The following is a 22,051-nucleotide window of genomic DNA, read 5'->3' as shown; positions in this document are numbered from 1 at the left end:
ACTAGCTATGTGTCTTTGACCAAGTTTCTTAATCTCTGTGCCTCAGTTTCATTATCTGTGAGTCTATTAATTAGCCCACTTAATGCCCATTCCTTCCTCCTCCTAGCATCATTTCTTGTCTTACAGAGAGTGGCAGTTTTCATTTCTAGAACTTGTCGCAGCTAGTATTCTGGATGTGAGTTAGATCTGCTAATCAAATGCATTCCCATAAACCTCTGAATTCAGGCTTAGATTATGTGGGAAGAGAGATGAGGCTGGGACCTTCATTTCTAACTGGTGTGGATAATGGCAGAGGCAGCCTGGTTCTGAAACTGGCAACTGTAATAATAGCTTCCTGACTTGATAGGCAGCTTCCTGATTGAGAAGCTTGGAGCAGCATCTGTAGCAGCAGCTTCCTGGTTCTTTAGGTTCCAGCAGCCCCTTTGGCTGTTCAGTTCTGCTTAGTGATTTGAGGAGTAATTCCTAAAAGTTTAGCTTAGAGTCTGTCTCTGCAGTTCTCCTAACTATGATGTGAATTATGTTATACTTCTTAATACCTCTCTTTCTGCTTAAGGTAGCCAAAGTGATTTATGTTGGCTGCACCTAAAGATCAGGAACAGTAAACTTTCCTCACAGAGTTGTTGTGAGGAAAGATAAAAGGCATTTAAAGTGCTTAAAAGCATGTGGCATGCCTGGTTTTTTTTTTTGGACATTCTTAGGTTTTTTTCTGGCCTCAATCAATGGTACACCTACAACCGTGAATAACATAGATATTTATTAGTTTGTTGGTTCATCATTCACTCATTCATACATTTATTGAAACAAATATTTGCTGAATGGCTATTCTAATCAAGACATGTTCCAGCTATCTTAAGGCAGCTGATCCTAACTGAACATTAGATGAACGTTAGAATCATCTGGGAATCTTTAAAAAAAAAAACTTAATGTCTATGCCACATTCAACACTTATTGAAGACGGAGTGTGTGTGTGTGTGTGTGTGTGTGTGTGTGTGTGTGTGTGTATGTGTGCGTGTAGATATTTTTAAAATTGAGATACAATTCTTATAAAGTGCACAAGTCTTATGGGTTACAGCTTGGTGGATTTTTACATATGTCTATACCCAATCATCTACTACCTAGTTCAGGGTATAGGAAAATAGAAATATGCATGACAGATTTATTGTGTGCATGGGGTTTGGGGGGCTCCTTTTAAAAGAGCTGAAGTTTCAAATGCATTTGAGGTTTTGCCACTCAGAGGTCAAAGAAATTTAGTTATCTGGAATGACCAGTATAACTAAGTCATTTTCCTCTTTTTCCTTCTTCATAGTCCCCTACAAATTTGTACCCCTTTCTAGGTTTATGCAAGAAAACTGTTTCATTTATATGTGAAATGAAATGAATTTAAGAAGGATCTTAGTTAACAAAAAATCAATAAGGCAGTAAATGTTACCGCTAATAAGTTTGTGAGTCATAACTTCTGTTTATCTTCCTATGATTGGCATAGTTCATTGGCTGAAAGAAAGTTTGCTTTCTTAAAATTAGGCTATATTTCTTCTTTCATGTGATCTCTTCAAAGAGAGTAAATATCATGAGAGAGTAAAAATAATTATTTTCCTTTTTTTCCCCAAAGAGTACTTGGTCTGTAGGCCAATGGCTGCACAATTAGTATTGCAATACTGAGGGCACTAGAGTAGCAGCATGAGCTGACTTAGGAAGATCAAGTTAGTAATTTTTGAAAAACATATGGAAACAGTTGATTACAGAGAGAAAATGACATCTGCAAAACATTAAAAGCATCTACATTTTTAATAAAACCAACTAGAACAACTTTGAAGTTGAATGATTTTGCATAATTAATTCATTACAGAATGAAACTTTCGGGAAACAAAATATAGAATAAGCTACACTATTAAGGTGATCACCTGTGATTTGGGATCAAAGTCTAGCATTGGAATACCATTTCAAGGATAGCTGAACTATATTAGTGAATCACCAAAAAGAATAGAAAACATGAAAATTCTATGTAGCTCATTCCTCTGCCTGAAGATAAAATCTCCATAAATTGACTTAGGTGGTATGAATATTGTCCATTTTAAGCACTCTTAGAGAATGAGCTTTGGATATGAGGGCAGTCTGGCTATGACATTTATGATTTTGTTAAATAGCCAGTTAAATGTCTTAATTTCCTCATCATTTCCTGAGTGGCCCTGGGTTGGCATTTATTTTCCCTTAGAATGTTGAAGATATTATTCCACTGCCTTCTTGCTTGCATTGCTGCTATTGAGACATCAACAATCAACTTAATTATCACTCATTTATAGGTAATGTCTTTTCTTTTTTTTTTTTTTTTTTTTTTTGCGGTACGTGGGCCTCTCACTGTTGTGGCCTCTCCCATTGTGGAGCATAGGCTCTGGACGCACAGGCTCAGCGGCCATGGTTCATGGGCCCAACCGCTCTGCAGCAAGTGGGATCTTCCTGGACCAGGGCACAAACCCGCGTCCCCTGCATCATCAGGCGGACTCTCAACCACTGCGCCACCAGGGAAGCCCTCTGTCTTTCTTTATGGCTGGTTTTAGGATTTTTATTTTTGCCTTTGATAATCTACAGTTTTATCTGGTACCTAGCCACAGAATTATTTTTATTTATCCTACTTGCAAAACACTGTGATTGCTAAATTTGAGAATTCATGGTTTTATCAGTTCTAAGAAATTCTCACTCATTAACTTATTGTCATTGCCTTTCCTACATTCTCTCTATTATCTTTTTCTGAAATTCCCATTAGATGCATGTTAAAACATCTCACTTTGACTTACACATCTCAGTTTTGTTTTGTTTTCTCCATCTCTGTCTCTCTGTGGTAAATTCTGAGTAAATCTTCAAATCTGATTTCCATTTTCTAATTCTCTGTCCAGCAGTGTCTAATCTTCTGTTTTACCTATCTACTGAGGTATAAATACCTATTAATATAATTTTACATTTTTCTAAGCTTTTTTGTCTCTTTTTCTAATTTACTTGTTTATTTTTTGTAATCTCTTGTTCTTTAGTCAAACTTCCAAATCCCTATTTTATTCTTTAACAAAAGCACATTTATTTTATATTCTATTAACTCCAATAATCTGTTTCTGTGAGTCTCATTCTAGTGCTGGTTCCTTTTCTTTACTCCCTCTCAACAAAGGTGCCTTGTTTAAATAGGTATTTTGTGAGTATCATTTTTATTATAAACTCATATTCCATGGAACTTTGTGTGTAGGGTTTCTTTTGAGATTTGGAGTGAGAGTACAATCTTCTAAAAAGGGTTTGCATTTGCTTTCTCTAAACATATGAGAGCACATCAATCTGGAACCATATTAAAATAAATACCTGGCATAGAGGATTTTAAACCACAGAATAGTCTCAACTCAGGCCACAAATATATGTGAGGTCTGGCTCATGGTTATATTTCTGGAGAGATGGTTCTTTTTTTTCTCTCCACTCAGAGCAAAGCCAAGACAGACAAGTTTTTTTAGTGCAACCCTTTTCTTTATTTTTTTTTTTATTTTTTAAAAATATTTTTAGCCTTGTCACATGTCATGTGGGATCCTAGTTCCCCAACCAAAGATTGAACACATGCCCCCTGCAGTGGAAGCTTGGAGTCTTAACCACTGGACCACCAGGGAAGTTCCTGCAACACTTTCCAAGGCACATTTCTTTCTAGTCCATCTTTCCTCTGAGGGTGGACCTACAGGGCTCTTGGCCTTGTGCAGTGAGTTTCCTTTCAAGCACCCCATCTGGCCATGACCTAGACTTTGTGTCCTGAATGCTGTGTGGCCATTAAAGCTGATATGCTAGGTTTAGGCACCAGCTCAGGATTCACTTACCTCTTGGAACACCCACTCTTGTTTTCCTTTTGGTCTCTGAGGACATTCTTCACTTTATTCCAGCTTAGTCATGCACTATAAGAGATTTTAAAAAAATATCTTAGCCAGCATTTTTAGATATTTGGTCACAGGGAGGATTTGTCATATCCTTGTAAAGGTGGAAATTCAAAATTCCATATTTGCACCCACTTCTAGCCCTTCTAGCTCATGTTTCCATGTTAGAAACATTTTCAACACAAATACATCCTAAACCCCTCACAGCCCATATTTTCTGTCATTCAGTCAGCCTTAGCTTTCATTTCTCTGCTGTTTATAGGCATTTTCTGCATAGGTTGTATATTATGCTATTTAAAAATTCTGTTTATGGCTTTTTTCCCACTTCCACTGAGTTTTCTGTGTTCTCTGAAGTTATTTGTTACAGAAGAGAAGGCGCAAAGCTTTGCCTTTCTTCAGATTCAGCTGTTAGTGAGAGAAGGGAGAAGAGAGAAGGAAATTAAGAATTATCTCCTATAATTGTTCTCATTGTATTTCCCAGTCTCATCTTGCCTTTTAAAATTTAATTCAGCACTACAATTCTGACTCAGCCAGCAGTCATTCTGTGAACCCAGATCTTTTCTTCCTAGTTTCTCAATCTTTTTAAATTTTTAATACAACCTGTTTCTCTTTCATATGTATTTATTAACCTAAACTTTCCCTGAAGTTCTTCACTTGATCTCCATCTACTTCCAAAACAACCACCCCCACAGACTCCCTGGAGGTTGAGTCATTTCAGTCCCACCCACACTCTGGTGCTGGTGCTCCTTAGGGGGACAAATGAGGGCTCCACCAGCCTGGGGCTTCTGTGTTTGACATGCCCACACACTGAGGAACCTGCTGTTTCCACCCACAGTGGGATTGTGTTTGCTTTGCAGAGCATGCACTTGGGACCTCTCTGTAATCATAATCCTACTGCTGTGAGATGGGCAATGTTCACTGTGATTCATCCCACTAACTCTGACACTAGGATGGAGCAGTAAGTAAAAGTGATGTTCCTTCCAGTCAGGAATGAATGCTTGTTCATCTAGACTTTGCTTATAATGTTAATTTATCACTGCAGAGAAGACCTACAGGAGCATTTACAATTCACTTTTTAAAATCCTGGATGCTGGGACTTCCCTGGCAGTCCAGTGGTTAAGACTTCATGCTTCCAATGTAGGAGACTCAGGTTCAATCCCTGGTCAGGGAACTAAGATCCCACATGCTGCATGGCATAGCCAAAAAAAAAAAAAAAAAAAAAAAAAAGTCCTAGATGCTAAACGGCAAATAGCTTAATACCTACATGTAACAATTCTGCTTCTGGTACTACTCTTGTCACTGTGATAATTATAAAGTAGCTTATATTTGTTGAGCACTTACCACATGCTAGGTTTTATACTAATAAATCATTTAATTCTTACAACAGTCCTGTGAGGCAGAGCTATTATTCCCATTTTACAGATGAAGACATGGAGCTTCAGAGATGTTAGTAACTTGCCCATGGTCACATAGGCAGTAAGTGGCCATGGTAGGACTAAACTCAAGTCTTCTAAATACAAAGTCCACACTCACCAACATCTTATCTGTCAGGACAAAAATATTCAGATTTCTAATCTATGACTATGAGCTTTTTCACAATAGCCAGAACTTAAATCCGCATTAGCTTGTCCTTTAAGGTAGCAAATTTGAACATGTATGTACGTTGAAACCATTGCTGCTTACTATTGCATAGAACTGACTTTGGAATTCCTTTGTGAGAACTACTTTCAGAACCAGCATGCAAAACATAAGAAAAGCAATTTCCTTTTTGAGATAAACCTTGCTTTTTAACCCATGCCCAGTTACCCTGCAGGATCACCTACATTATTTATCAGATTTCACTCCTAATGCCTCTTGACATTTTCCAAAAGGGTAATTCTGTCCTCTGTGGATGGAGATTTGCCACCAATGAGGACATCCAAAAGAAGTTTCCTTCAATTTGTTAATATGGTTTATCACATTGATTGATTTGCATATACTGAAGAATCCTTGCATTCCTGGGATAAACCCCACTTGATCATGGTGTATGATCCCTTTAATGTGCTGCTGGATTAGCTAATCTCATCTCAATAGATGCAGAAAAAGCTTTTGACAAAATTCAACACCGATTATAATAAAAACCCTCCAGAAAGTAGGCATAGAGGAGACTTACTTACCTCAACATAATAAAGAACATATATGACAAACCCACAGCCAACATTGTTCTCAATGGTACAAAACTGAAACCATTTCCACTAAGATCAGGAACAAGACGAGGTTGATCACTCTCACCATTATTATTCAACAGTGTTTTGGAAGTTCTAGCCACAGCAATCAGAGAAAAAAAAAGAAATAAAAGGAATCCAAATCGGAAAAGAAGTAAAGCTGTCACTGTTTGCACATGACATGATACTATACATAGAGAATCCTAACTATGCTACCAGAAAACTACTAGAGCTAATCAACAAATTTGGTAAAGTAGCAGGATATAAAATTAATGCACAGAAATCTCTTGCACTCCTATACACTAACGATGAAAAATCTGAAAGAGAAATTAAGGAAACACTCCCATTTACCATTGCAACAAAAAGAATAAAATACCTAGGAATAAACCTACCTAAGGAGACAAAAGACCTGTATGCAGAAAACTGTAAAACACTGATGAAAGAAATTAAAAATGATACCAACAGATGGAGAGATATACCATGTTCTTGGATTGGAAGAATCAACATTGTGAAAATGACTATACTACCCAAAGCAATCTACAGATTTAATGCAATCCCTATCAAACTACCAATGGCATTTTTCACAGAACTAGAAAAAAAATTCACAATTTGTATGGAAACACAAAAGACCCCAAAACACCAAAGCAATCTTGAGAAAGAAAAACGGAGCTGGAGGAATCAGGCTCCCTGACTTCAGACTATATTACAAACTAGAGTAATCAAGACAGTATGGTACTGGCACAAAAACAGAAATATAGATCAATGGAACAGGATAGAAAGCCCAGAGATAAACCCACACACATATGGTCACCTTATTTTTCATAAAGGAGGCAAGAATATACAATGGAGAAAAGACAGCTTCTTCAATAAGTGGTGCTGGGAAAACTGGACAGGTACATGTAAAAGAATGAAATTAGAACACTCCCTAATACCATACACAAAAATAAACTCAAAATGGATTAAAGTCCTAAATATAAGGCCAGATACTATAAAACTCTTAGAGGAAAACATAGGCAGAACACTCTATGGCATACATCACAGCAAGATCCTTTCTGACCCATCTCCTAGAGAATTGGAAATAAAAACAAAAATAAACAAGTGGGTTCTAATGAAACTTAAAAGCTTTTGCACAATAAAGGAAACCATAAACAAGATGAAAAGACAACCCTCAGAATGGGAGAAGATATTTGCAAATGAAGCAACTGACAAAGGATTAATCACCAAAATTTACAAACAACTCTTGCAGCTCAATATAAAAAAAACCAAACAACCCAATCCAAAAATAGGCAGAATACCTAAATAGACATTTCTCCAAATAAGATATACAGATTGCCAACAAACACATGGAAGGATGCTCAACATCACTAATCATTAGAGAAATGCAAATCAAAACTACAGTGAGGTATCATCTCACACCAGTCAGAATGGCCATCATCAAAAAATCTACAAACAATAAATGCTGGAGAGGCTGTGGAGAAAAGGGAACTCTCCTACACTGCTGCTGGGAATGTAAATTGATACAGCCACTAGGGAGAACAGTATGGAGGTTCCTTTAAAAACTAAAAATAGAACTACCCTATGACCCAGCAATCCCACTGCTGGGCATATACCCTGAGAAAACCATAATTCAAAAAGAATCATGTTCCACAATGTTCACTGCAGCTCTATTTACAATAGCCAGGACATGGAAGCAACCTAAGTGTCCATCGACAGATGAATGGATAAAGAAGATGTGGCACATATATACAATGGAATATTACTCAGCCATAAAAAGAAATGAAACTGAGTTATTTGTAGTGAGGTGGATGGACCTAGAGTCTGTCATACAGAATGAAGTAAATCAGATAGAGAAGAACACATATATGTATGCTAACACATATATATGGAATCTTAGAAAAAATGTTCTGACGAACCTAGGGGCAGGACAGGAATAAAGACGCAGACATAGAGAATGGACTTGAGGACACGGGAGGGGGAAGGGTAAGCTGAGAGGAAGTGAGAGAGTGGCATTGACTTATATACACTACCAAATGTAATATAGATAGCTAGTGGGAAGCAGCCACATAGCACAGGGAGATCAACTCAGTGCTTTGTGACCACCTACAGGGTGTGGGATAGGGAGGGTGGGAGGGAGATGCAAGTAGGAGATATGTGGATATATGTATATGTATAGCTGATTCACTTTGTTATAAAGCAAAAACTAACACACCATTGTAAAGCAATTATACTCCAATAAAGATGTTAAAAAAAAAAAAAAGTTTCCAGAGCGAATGAAGACACTTTCTAAGAGGCTCCGAAATGTTCTCAGCAACATCAACATTTTTAAAATAAGAGCTTGCCCCCCACTCCCCAGGTGATTACTTTGAAGGGGGAACACTCAGCTATATATTTACATTCTGGTGTATTTGTTTCCAGTTCAGTCTGTCACTTCATAGATGTACTTAACTTTGATTTGATGTGGAGTGAAATCTGTTTACACAAATATGTGTCTAACAAAAATACTGCTATGTGTAGAGAAATATCAGACTTTCCTTGTCTGTCACTCTCAGAACGTCTTACTGCTGGTGTCAACACTGGAACTGGCTCAGTTTTGACAGGAATTCTGTTCTGTTCCTCTTTAAATTTTAAAACTAGGAAATACTGACTTGTGAATTTGGACAGATTGTGAGTAGGCCCTCATTCTTCTTCAAGGAAAACGGATTGGGTTTCTGCTCCTCCAGCAAAGGGGAATGATCTTCTTGCTAAATATGTCTCCAGCAACACTTCAAGCATCATTTTTAAAGTGCGTACTTTTTTCCTAAAGTGAAGGTTAAGGTTAAAGTTTCAAGCATCATCTTAATTAGCGGCTCACGTTTAAATCAACTCTGCTGAAGTAAACAGCCATATTCAAAAATGGTAATGTTGCTATAGCAACCTAAATCCAAATCATTTGCTTTTTCTGCTCACAATTGTTCCTTACTATCTAGGCCAGGATTTGAAACAAATCTGCTGAAATGTCCCATGTAAATGAGATTTTAAAAACCACCTGGGGGAAAAACACTTTAAAACAAAGGCTTTAAATGTTACTGTGAAGCTCCTAATTTGCAATGGCTCCTGAAGGAGCTTAGGTCCCTGTCTGATGGCCTCTCCTGGTCATCCCTTCTCAGGCCTCCTTGTACCCAGACGTGGACAGGGTCAATGGATCACAGTTCTTTTTTTTTTTAACAATCAATGAATCACAATTGTGTTTTTTTAATTGAAAAAATTGATTTACAATGTTAATTTCTGTTGTACAGCAAAGTGATTCAGTTATACATACATATATATATATATATATATATATACATTTTTTACATATTTTTTTCATTATGGTTTATCTCAGGACATTAAATATTGTTCTCTGTGCTATACAGTAAGACCTTGTCGTTATCCTTTCTATACGTAATAGTTTGCATCTGCTAACCCAAACTCCCAGTTTATCCCTCCCCCACCCTCCCTTCCCTTTGGCAACAAGTCTATTCTCTATGTCTGTGGGGACCACAGTTCTTGTTCCAACTCTAGCTAAACAGTTCTGGTCCAGAAAATGAGTTGAACAAGGTAACTCCCGATGGCTTTTCCAGCTGTGAAAGGGTCAGGTTCTCTGTCCCATTAACTTGGTTACTACTTAACAAAATACAAAACCAAGCTGTTTTAAATCAAGCCTCAGGGGGCTTCCCTGGTGGCGCAGTGGTTGAGAGTCTGCCTGCCGATGCAGGGGACATGGGATGGAGCCTCGGTCTGGGAGGATCCCACATGCCGCGGGGCGGCTGGGCCCGTGAACCATGGCTGCTGAGCCTGCGCGCCCGGAACCTGTGCTATGCGACGGGGGAGGCCACAACAGTGAGAGGCCCGCATACAAAAAAAAAAAAAAAAAATTAAATCAAGCCTCAGGCTAATCCTCAGTCTCATAGTGAAGAAGAGAATTGTTATGCATTTCTAGGATCCAAGCCTGTGGTCTCTAAACATCAATTATGAATCATCTCCGGAGGCTCTTGAACCCCTTGCCTGGCCCATCATCGCCAACATGTAAAACCAACAGGATCCTCATTATGGCAAATGATAGTTACATGAAAATGATTTTAATTAAGAAAATTAATGAGCAGATTAGCCTTTTTTGTGTGTTCTAGTTGCCAATCCCTTCATTAAATGACTCTGGAGACTTGGTCCTATCTTAATTTTCTTGCCTGGAAAATGAGACTCAGTAAGCTGGATGTGATCCCTGCCCCTGGATCAGGCTTGGTCTATGACTTTTTTATTAAATCGAGTAGAAACATAATATCACTTTTTGGTAGTGATAAGCTGACACCAAGAGAGTTGTTTTGCTTTAGAAGGTTTGCCATTAAAACAAAAACAGAACTTGAGGCTTCTGATGAAGTCATTTTTTCATCCTCACATTTTTTTTTTAATCCCCTTCAGACTGGAAAAAAAACTAGTCATGAGATTAATTGGAGAAAAGTCAGACAATGATATTGTTTTCTTTATAATTCATTTTCTATGCCATTAAAAAGAATATAGAAAAGAGACAAAAAACAGAAAAATGGTAAAGAATATGAACAGGCAGTTCCCAGTAAGGAAACTCAAGTGGTCAATAAATATATGAAGAGCAGCTCAGCCATGCGAGTAATCAGGGAAATGTGAACACAATAATGAGATACCGCTTGAAATGTCTGACAATATCAGGGTTTGGCACAGCTGTGGAGAAACAGGAAAATCTAGGCAGTGCTGGTGGGACTGTAAATGCTGCAACCACTTTGGAGAGTGATCTGGCAGGATCTAGTGAAATTGAAAACGCGTGTTTCCTTCAACTCAGCAATTCCACTCCTGTATGTATTTCCAGAGGAAGTCTCACAAGTGCACAAGGGCTCACAAAGGACTTGTTTGTGATAGTGAAAAATTAGGCACAACCTACATGTCCTTCAGCAAGAGAATGGGTGAAAACTAATGCAGCCTGTCCCTACATTCACATATATATATGTCAATAATGGCTAGAAGTAAAAAATCATAAGGTTGGGTGAAAAAAAGCAAAACTTTGTATATTGAAAATAAGATTAAAAAGATCATCACACATAAAGCAACACTCTGTTTTGCTTATGGATACATATATATGTAAGGTATAAAAATGGTCTGGAAGGAATCAATTTATATGTAGGAATTTCTATTTCTATGTCAACTTTAATTGAATTGTTTAATTCTTTAATAGGAAAAAAGACTTGAAGCAAATATGACATATGTTAATTGTCAATCTGGAGTGGTGTGAACTTGGATATTGTAGTTCCCTGTAATAATTGCCCTGGGCACCTACTTTTAGGGCTGTTCACCTATCACACATATTTTTGTATTTTTCCAGCATTCATTTTATTTCTCAGCGGTTGCCTTTTAGAGGTCTCTGTCCTCTGCCCATTGCATCTGTTCATCATTAGGATAAAGGTGACAGCATGGGTGATTCATCCAGTTTTTACTTTCAGATGTAAGTAAGTACAGACCTAGACTGTGGTTTCAAAAGCACCTGACCAGACCATCCATCCTTTGAGGTGTTAACTGGGATTAAATATCTTGATGTCCACACCTCCTTGGGCTCCCTTGTATGTGGTTTTTGTCCTTTAAAGGAACAGCTGCAAATTCTAAAATGTATAAACCATCAGGCAAAAGGAGGCTTAAGCTGATTGATTTTTCTTGTCATTAATTTTACATTATTAATAAGATAGGAAGTAAGTAACAGTGTTGGTGTTATACCTCAAGGGGAGGGGGACATCAGATGAAACCAGAAAGAGGAATCTAAGCAAGCTGCTGATGGAGTAGAGTGAACTGAGGCCCTTCACTTGCAGGGCACTAATAAAAAGATTCTTGGACAGCAAGAGGGTAGGAGAAATACCAGGTAAGAAAAAGAGAAGAAAGGAAAAGAGGATGGTCTTGGAGTACAGTAGAACAAATCCACAGAAGGTTTAGCCAAAAAAAAAAAAGTCTGTAAGTACATTATTTATACCACAGACTGGGATTATTTCTGGCATCAAACTCAACCCCCCTGCCCTACCCCAGGTATGTGTGGTGGAACGTCTCACTGTTGACCAAGATATATCTGCCCCCTCCTCCAGCATCAGCTTATATATGTAATTTATCATGATTCATGTATTCACATAGTGGATTGTGTAATCCTAGGCCCTTTTGAGAGTGAAAAAGGGTGCTATTAATAATTAATTGAGACAATAGGCACAAACTGGGGATTTCCTGGGCAAACACCCCAGTCACGCTAGTGAATAGTGGTCACCCTAGTAATACACACATTTACATGTGCATTTGAAAGTAAAACTCATCAAATAAAACAAAACATCAAATTTTTAAAAATCTATCTACCATGTGCTGGCCCTGGAGATACACCAGGTAACAAGAGAGACAAAAAACCTTGAGTAGGAGAAGATTGACAATAAACAAACAAATCATATATTATTAGGTACTACTAGGTTTATATGGAAAGTATAAGGCAGACAAGGGAGAGAGGGACAGCCAGGGTCTAAGGAGTGAAGGAAATGTAATTTTAAATAGTGTGCTCAAGGAAAGTATGGCAGACTGAATTATTGTTCACCAGGTAATCTGCCTCTCCCTACAGGAGAATTTTTCTTCCTCATTCTTTTGAAATCAGGTTTGGCCATACAAGTTAACATTGGCAATGATACGTGAACAGAAGTGACAGAGCTCTCCTGGTGACTGTCTGCTCCATGGTGCTCTTTTCCCTCTGCTATAGTCACTAAGCAACGTTGAGGTAGTAGCTACCCCAGTGTCCTGGGTTCCAGGGAAAGGGCAAGGATGATACAGATCCACTTGTAGTTTGACACAGAGTGCAAGTAGTAAGAAACAATCCTTTGTTGTTTTATGAGATTTGGGGCTTGCTTGTTAAGTAGCATACCCTAGCCCATCCTGACTAATACAGAAGGCCTCACTGAGAAGGTAACATCTGAACAGAGAACTGAAGGTTGTGAGGAAACCAACTGTGCAGATATGTGGAAAAGGCATGTTCCACAGGGAGGAACAGCAAGTGCGAAGGTTTTGAAGAGGGAACATTCTCGATGTGTTTCAGGATCAGGAAAGAAGCCAGGATGCAGAGGTATCAGCACCCTGCAGCCTGTGGGGCTGGAGGTAGGACTTATTCTTGTCCATCCAGTGATCCTGCTTAATCCTCTATTCCTCCACAAAGTATGGAATGGGGAGGCAGGAATGAGAGGCATAGGAGAGGATGTGAAGGAAAAGTAGGTGAGATCTGGAGCAGGAAGATGCAGCCTAGCAGAGTGGTGCCCCACATCCTTGGACCACAAACCCTAATATACTAAAATTGGTAGCTCACCCATGTAGAGAACTTGGGAGGCCTCTGACTGCTGTCATGAAGAAGATGAGTCAGTGCATCCAAAGTGTGCCCTTCTCCCATCACCTTGTTCTCATGCCCGTGACTTTTTCTTAGAGCCTTCAACAGACAAACCAAGGCAGCAGGGTCACCCTTAGGAGTGTGCCATGCAGTGCCCTGAGAAAGGGGCAGCTTCCCCTCCAAGCAACATAGAAGACCATACAAACCACATGTTCCTTCTTTCCTTGAATCCTGATAATTTGCCATATTTTTATTGTCTTAGAGTAGATTTCTTTCAGCTCTGTACAGCCTTGAAGCCACAGATCCTCCCAATTAGCAGTTGCTGGTAAAAGAAACTCTGGACAAATAGACAGAGTGGGCGGCTATTGATGCTGCTGCCTGGAGGAGGCAGAGTTAAACATCAAGCCCATTTAAAGGGAACCTGTTAAAGATGGAAGCTAAAATGTGCCGCAGAGGTCAAACCCCACTGCACTTATCAGCCGCAGGAGTAGGCACGGAAGAGTCACTAGAAGAAACCCCCATTAAATATCCGGGTTTCTGACGACCAATGGCATTAATCTCAGAACGCAGCCATTAATCTCAAATGCTCCATGCTAATTGACTGTCTCGGATTACTAAACTCAAATAACCTCTATAACTTCTCAAGATATAAAAATAGTTTTAGGTTTATAAGAATCTCAAATATCTATACGTTATCTCTTCTCTCTTTGGTCAAAAGAAAATTTAACAAACGGATGTTCTGGTGGATAGATGACCTGGAAGCAATGCATGCAAGAGCACTGTGACGTCAAGACCCATCCTTCTCTCTTCCTGCAAATCCTAAAGAAATCTATTCATGATGGAAAGCATATTGAAATAAAAAGGGAAATCCCACCCAATTTATATAATGCCAAAATCATTAGGAATGGGGCCCTTACTGAGAAAAAAAAAAAAAAAAAAGCCATCTCAAGGTCTGAGAGGGAAGGAAAGTATGGTACAAATAGGTGCCAGCAAGAAGGGCATTCACTATGCAGGGATCAGTAGCAAAGGTGCCTCAGGGAGCTCAAGGCAAATCAATCTATTACAATTCAGTGGGATTCAGCATTCACTTCCCACTCCTTCCAGAATCCTTTGAGCCAGTGTTGCTCTCTGGGGGTGGAGGGCACTACTGGCATTTGGGGGAAGGATGATTCTTTGATATAGGGGACTGTTCTGTGCATTGTAGGATGTTTACATCCTTGATCCCACTCACTAAATGCAAGTAGCACTTTCCAATCACTGACAAAAAACGTCCCCAGTCTGTCCCTAGAGTAGAGTCCCCAGTTGAGAGCCCTACAGGTCTGAGCTCTAACAAAAGGTAGAATAAAGTGGGGTTTGAATATAGCTGCGAGGATGCTCCACTGAGCAGGAACTGACCAAGTTATCAGAGATCCATCTTCTGTCCACGTATAGGTGCATCAGGAAAAGAAGTGATTAGCTTTGTATACTGGTGAAGAAACATTTAACATGTTTGGGTAAATTTAAATAATTTTTTTCATGATATAATGTTTTTTATTTGTACTATAAATGTTAATTAGGAATTCTTTAATGAAATGCTTACCTTTTTTGGAAATCGGTCAAGGGAATGGTGGGTACAAATAGCTAAGAAATAGTATGAGCCAATGTAAAAATAAAGAGTTGTTTGAAAGCCAAAACTGATCCTTGAACTATCTGAGAAATGAAATGTCAGGATCCCAATGTCAAGTGTGAGCCTCACTACTTGTGCAACTTTTTAAACCCCTGTATCTCTCTGCCTGTCTCTCATCTGTGAAATCATTGCAGCAGGTTTCTTTACACATAAATAAAAATCAAAGCAAAACAAAACCCTTCAACTGCAACAGCAACAGGATAGAGCTGACAGAAAAGTTCATGTCTTAGAGAACAAATCAAGAAATGGATTACTTTATGTTAGAATAAAAACATTTAAAAATTATTTGGATGCCTTCCTCCCAGGATGGAGTAGGAAGACAGCCTAGATGCCTCAGAGCCTCATTCTTGGTTGGATTTACTCCACCAGGACCGTGCTTCACACCCAGTGGAAGCACAGTAAATGCTGAGTGAGTGCTGACACCTGCTCTGTGCAGCATGCATGAATGGCAGTGCATTCCCTAGCAACTGAACAGCGTACAATAACTCTTATGAATTTTTAGATTAAATTTACCCAAACATATTAAATGTTTAAATTTAAATTAAATGTTTTAAATTTAAATAATTTACCCAAACATTTAATATACCCAAAAGGCCACAACAGTCACATGATTAGAGAGATGGCTTTGTAGTTGGAAGTAAAGCAAATTTTAAAAGGAAATCAAAGTCTGAAATGAACTGGAGGCAGTGTTCAAAAGAACTGATGTAGTAAATAACTCAATGCATATTGTCATTACTCTTCTGGAAAGGGGAAGGAGGGTTTCTTTGAAGATGAACTGCTGTCTGCTTGACATTTGCATGTAAAATAGAGGAGACAGGCTAGTTTTTTAGGTTCTTTTGTGGATACTGAATTTCAAAAATTAAATGAAATATAACAGTGAGACACAGATGAAAAATTGTAAATCTGCATATCAAAGTTATTGACCAGTTAGTTAATAAGTACATACCCTGCTACTTGGAGTGTCACTGCTGAGCTCTCCTTCTCTCTCCCACTCTTCCCATTGACACTTCTCAGCCTCTCGCTTCCTGCCTTACACCCCAGGACCAGATCATCTGTGGGGAAGAAGATAGGAAGGAACACCTCATCCTGCCATGGAGGGACACTTCCCCTTCCCCTTTCCTCTCACCTCTCTAATGGCAGTACATTCGTTAGCCGAGTACATTTGCCAAGCTCTGGACTAAGGCTGTTTTGTTTGTTTTAATTTTAAAGTAGGCCACCCAAAGAAATGTTAACAATTATTCCTCCAGAGGTTTGTTTTAATTTTTTTTCTTGAAACAATCTCAAACTCAGAAAACTTGCAAGTACAAGTAACATTTTTTTTCATGAATTATTTGAGTAAGCCACCAACCTGTTGCCCACCATCCCTGATTTTCCTACAAACAAGGACATTCTCCTACAAAGCCCAATGAAACCATCAAAATCAGGAAATTAACAGTGACACATTACTACCATCTCATCCCCAGACCCCATTCACAGGGTCCAAGAATGTTCTGTAGAGCAAAAGGAGCCAGAGGAAATCATGTGCTGCATTTAGTTGTCCTGTCTCTGTAGTCTCCTTCAGTCTGGAACAACTGCTTAGCCTTTCCTTGGTTTTCATGAACTTGGCACTTCTGAAGAGTACAGGCCATGTATGTCGTAGAATGTCTCTTGATTTGGTTTTGTCTGCCGCTTCCTCATATTGGTTCAGGTGATGCACCTTTGGCAGAACTATCCGAGAAGTGATGCTGGGCCTTCCTGTTACACCTGGTCAGGTGGCACATGATTTTGATTTGTCCCGTTATTGATGGTGCTCATTTAGATCACTTGTGGATGGTGATATTTGCCACGCTTCTCCACTGTATTTAAAGTTATTCTTTTTCCCTTTGTAACTAATAAATATCTTATGGGGCGGTACTCTGAGGCTGTAAGTATCCCATTCCTCTTCAAACTTTCAATTATTTTATGGATTCATGGTTTTCTGTTTTAATAAATGGGTTCTAATCTGTTAACTCTCATTATTTTGATGCTCAAGTTGTTCCAGATTTGGCCAGGGGATCCCTTTTGAGCCGGTCTCAGCTCCCCCTTGCTGTGCCCTCGTCATCTTCGAGCTTTAGAGAACGGTGAGATGTTCCAGGCTCATCTTGTACTTTCCTATCACCAGCCTGGAATCAGCCATTCTTCAAGGTGGGCTAAGTGCTTTGAATATATTATCTTAGTTAATTCTCACAGCATGAGAATCATGAGCTGATAACTGGTAGTGTCTCCATTTTGCACACCAGGAGACTGAGTCTCAGAGATGTTAAGTAACTTAGTGTTGCACAACTTGAATTTGGCAGAGCAGGGATTTGAACTTGGGTCTGCTTGACTTTGAAGACTGTGTTACAAATCACTCTGCTTTAGATGATCCCCAGCTTTCCACTCTGTCTATCCACATCACCTTCCACGTTGTAGAACCTATTGGCCTATGTGGATAAGAAACTTGCTACTGGAAAGTGATCTCAACATTCCAAGTGGGGTGACCAGGAAGTCCTCTCCTGCAGTTTCTCTGACACAAGGACTGGAAAGAGGCCAGCATCTGCCTCCCTCACCCTCTGCCCATCCAGGAGGCTGCAGTTCAGCAATGGGCTTGTTGGGAGGAATTTAGGCAGAATTAGGCAGAAGCCCTGGGCATAGCAGCAGCAAAGGAAATTTCTTTTCCTTTTTAAAAAAATTTATTTTATTTTTTAGGCTTGAGGGGCCTGGGATATAAACTAGGCTTGCTGAAATCCAGTGTAATGGAAGCCATCCCTACCACTGAATTCTTTAAAAAGCATGGTCCTAATGAAACTTAAAAGCTTTTGCACAGAAAAGGAAACCATAAACAAGACAACTGACAAAGGATTAATCTCCAAAATTTACAAGCAGCTCATGCAGCTCAATAACAAAAAAACAAACAACCCAATCCAAAAATGGGCAGAAGAACTAAATAGACATTTCTCCAAAGGAGATATACAGATTGCCAACAAACACATGAAAGAATGCTCAACATCATTAATCATTAGAGAAATGCAAATCAAAACTACAATGAGATATTATCTCACACCAGTCAGAATGGCCATCATCAAAAAATCTACAAACAATAAATGCTGGAGAGGCTGTGGAGAAAAGGGAACTCTCCTACACTGCTGCTGGGAATGTAAATTGATACAGCAACTAGGGAGAACAGTATGGAGGCTCCTTAAAAAACTAAAAATAGAACTACCCTATGACCCAGCAGTCCCACTACTGGGCATATACCCTGATAAAACCATAATTCAAAAAGAGTCATGTACCAAAATGTTCATTGCAGCTCTATTTACGATAGCCAGGAGATGGAACCAACCTAAGTGTCCATCATCGGATGAATGGATAAAGAAGATGTGGCACATATATACAATGGAATATTACTCAGCCATAAAAAGAAACGAAATTGAGTTATTTGTAGTGAGGTGGATGGACCTAGAGTCTGTCATACAGAGTGAAGTAAGTCAGAAAGAGAAAGACAAATACAGTATGCTAACACATATATATGGAATCTAAGAGAAAAAAATGTCATGAAGAACCTAGGGGTAAGACGGGAATAAAGTTACAGACCTACAAGAGAATAGACTTGAGGATATGGGGAGGGGGAAGGGTAAGCTGTGACAAAGTGAGAGAGTGACATGGACATATATACACTACCAAACGTAAGATAGATAGCTAGTGGGAAGCAGCCGCATAGCACAGGGAGATCAGCTCAGTGCTTTGTGACCACCTAGAGGGGTGGGATAGGGAGGGTGGGAGGGAGGGAGATGCAAGAGGGAAGAGATATGGGAACATATGTATATGTATAACTGATTCACTTTGTTATAAAGCAGAAACTAACACATCATTGTAAAGCAATTATACTCCAATAAAGATGTTAAAAAAAAAAAGCATGGTCACTGTTGTCTGTCCCAGGAAGCCTGTCTGGCCACTCTGTGAATTCTCTCTCTCCTTCTGCCTCCAGGCTGGGTCTCAGGCTGCTGAAGGTACAGCCAGCTGGTAGAGGGGGATAATGACAACCAGCCATGGAGTAGTTTAGTTTCTGCTTCTTCTTGCCACATGGCCTTGTTCATTAACCCTCCTGTTTCCACAGTTTCTGATTCTGATCCCTTCCTAATATGACTGCACGTAGCCTTCTCCAAAGAGGCACTCCTCACTAATTCTGCTACATGCTGATCCTTCCCTTACTCTGCATTTGTCTTTGCATCCACACTGTCCCCAGTCAATGTCATCACATCTTTGTGTATTTATATATATCTTGTGAGTATTTTCCACTTGTTTGATGTCTAGAAGTATGTCTCCTCTTTCTAGTTAAGGTCTAACTATCTCAGGTGAAGAACACCGTCTTCAGCATCCTCTGTTTATCTTGTAGCAACTTGTAATGAGTTACATTTATATCATCACCTTTCTGTAAATGTGTGTTGAGTCAATGAATGCTTGTCTACGTGTGGCTCTGCGTGTGTCTCACAGAACGTGTGTCTACATTCTTTTTGGATACTCTAATGCTTTGGATTATACTTCTCCATTCCCTGTATCACCATAGAAATTCTAGGCGAGAGATCGTTTAGTAAAACTCTTGTTTTGTAGATGAGAAAGACAAAGTTCAGAAAGGTGTCATATCTACCTGGTAGTAAAACTAGAGTCAAAACCCCAGGGCTTCCCTGGTGGCGCAGTGGTTGAGAATCTGCCTGCCGATGTAGGGGACACGGGTTCGTGCCCCGGTCCGGGAAGATCCCACATGCCGCGGAGCAGCTAAGCCCGTGAGCCATGGCCGCTGAGCCTGCGCGTCCGGAGCCTGTGCTCCGCAATGAGAGAGGCCACAACAGTGAGAGGCCGCGTACCACAAAAAAAAAAAAAACAAAACTGAAAAACCCCAAATCCTGCCTCCTTTTCTAAAACTTCACCCACTGCATCATTCAACATTCTTCATCATTAGCAAATACAAATATTTTTTATTATAACTACTTGTTGAATTAGCAAGGGTAGGGTGTGTGTGGAATTAAAGTTAGTAATTTAATAAAGCTTATATCAGAGTGAAAAAAGGAAAATGTGTTTTGATTTAAAGTATGAAATTTTAAAGAATAAACCTGGTAATTTTATAAGGAATTCTACAACTTGCAAATTAATTTTTTGTATGACGTCTTTTCTAGAACACATCGATAGGAACAATCTGTTTCAAAAGACCTAAGAGATTCCTATGTTAAGAATTAGGGTGCCCAGAGAGGTACAGAAAGTTATCTTTCTGTTACAGAAAGTTACAAGAACTAGGGTTTGTCTTCAGTTCTGGTTTCTTCTTGTCTATTATTAAATCACTTAGTTTGTTACCCCTCCTTTAAAAAGCACGAAGGTGGTAATTTTAATTTAGAGGTTATAGGATTATTGTAGGGGGTAGAAAAGAAAATGTCTGAACTGCATAAATGCCCAGAATCATCTACATTAGGGGTCACTGCTGTGTTTGTGACCATGGATCCCTTTGGCATCTGGTGAAGCCTCTCGATCCCTTCTCAGAATAATGTTTTTAAATGCATGAAGTAAAACATATAGGATTACTAAGGAAAAGATACTGAAATGTAGTTATTAAAATATTTAAAGAACAAAGATATGATATTGTAAAGAATATGTAATGCTTTTTTATTAAGACTTACATAATAAGATCTAGTGTCAGAACTAATAACTGTGGTGATTTCAGAGTAGTGTGTCCTAGGCTGCTCAGGCGGCCCTAACAAAGTACTGTAAACTGGGTGGCTCACACAACAGAAATGTATTTTCTCAGTTCCAGAGGCTGAAAGTCTGAGATTAGGGTGCCACCATGGTCATGTTGTGGTTAGGACTCTCTTTCTGGCTTACAGAAGATCACTTTTTCATTGTATCCTCACATGCTCACATGGCCTTTCCTTGGTTTTTGCACATCTGGTGGGGGGTAGGAGGCAATAGGGAGAGAGAGGGATCGCTTCCTCTTCTTATAAGGCCTTCAGTCCTATCTGATTAGGGCCACACCCTTATGACCTCATTTAACCTTAATAACCTCCTAAAAGCCCCATCTCCAATTATAGTCACATTAAGGATTAGGCCTTCAACATATGAATTTTGGAGGGACACAGTTTGTTCCATAGCATACTGATAATGATAAGCATAAATGGTATTTTAAAACATCTTCAACAAGCTCTAATATGAAATGAAAATAACCGTGATCTGTTGGTAACAGGGTCACAGGTACTGCTGCTAATAATTTTGTTGCCTACATTCATCATGGACGCAAATTCCTAATTTCAGGTAGAGGTTAATGAAAGTAAGATAAGATTTTTTTACCCCTTACTAGTTCACAGCCACCCTGAATTTCTATATAACAACTCCCAGGTTAAGAACCCCTGATACATGCAAGTATCTTACTTTGACCAACAAGTGGCATAATCCCAGGATAGTGGTAACAGATTCTTTTTTTTTTAAACATCTTTATTGGAGTATAACTGTTTTACAATAGTGTGTCAGTTTCTCCTTTACAACAAAGTGAATCAGTTATACATATACATATGTTCCCATATCGCTTCCCTCTTGTGTCACCCTCCCTCCCACCCTCCCTATCCCACCCCTCTAGGTGGTCACAAAGCACAGAGGTGATCTCCCTGTGCTATGTGGCTGCTTCCCACTAGCTATGTAATTTACATTTGGTAGTGTATATATGTCCCTGCCACTCACTTCGTCACATCTTACCCTTCCCCCTCCCCATATCCTCAACTCCATGCTCTAGTAGGTCTGTGTTTTATTCCCGTCCTATCACTAATCTCTTCATGACATTTTTTTTTCTTGGAGTCCATATAGATGTGTTAGCATACGGTATTTGTTTTTCTCCTCTGACTTCACTCTGTATGACAGACTCCAGGTCTATCCACCTCATTAC

At 39.2% G+C, this 22,051-nt stretch overlaps 1 protein-coding gene across 12 annotated transcripts in view; it reads left to right on the top strand.

Moving 5' to 3' along the window:
• Nucleotides 1–22,051, top strand: part of SHLD1 (shieldin complex subunit 1) — a 136,711-nt gene that overhangs the window by 82,249 nt on the left and 32,411 nt on the right. Inside the window, exon 1 of one of the 12 annotated variants that reach the window (XM_067013077.1) lies at nt 17,144–17,295. The exons of the other annotated variants lie outside the window; for them this stretch is intronic. Within the exon in view, the coding sequence (XP_066869178.1) occupies nt 17,237–17,295 (59 nt within the window). The 5' untranslated portion in view covers nt 17,144–17,236. Of the gene's footprint in view, nt 1–17,143; nt 17,296–22,051 lie in introns of those variants that run through there. 12 annotated transcript variants of the gene reach the window in all.

The sequence above is a fragment of the Kogia breviceps genome, chromosome 14, assembly GCF_026419965.1.
Source record: "Kogia breviceps isolate mKogBre1 chromosome 14, mKogBre1 haplotype 1, whole genome shotgun sequence".
NCBI classification, from domain to species: Eukaryota; Metazoa; Chordata; class Mammalia; order Artiodactyla; family Physeteridae; genus Kogia; species Kogia breviceps.
Note: the sequence above shows the minus strand (reverse complement) of the source record. Positions and strands in the feature narration are given on the sequence as shown.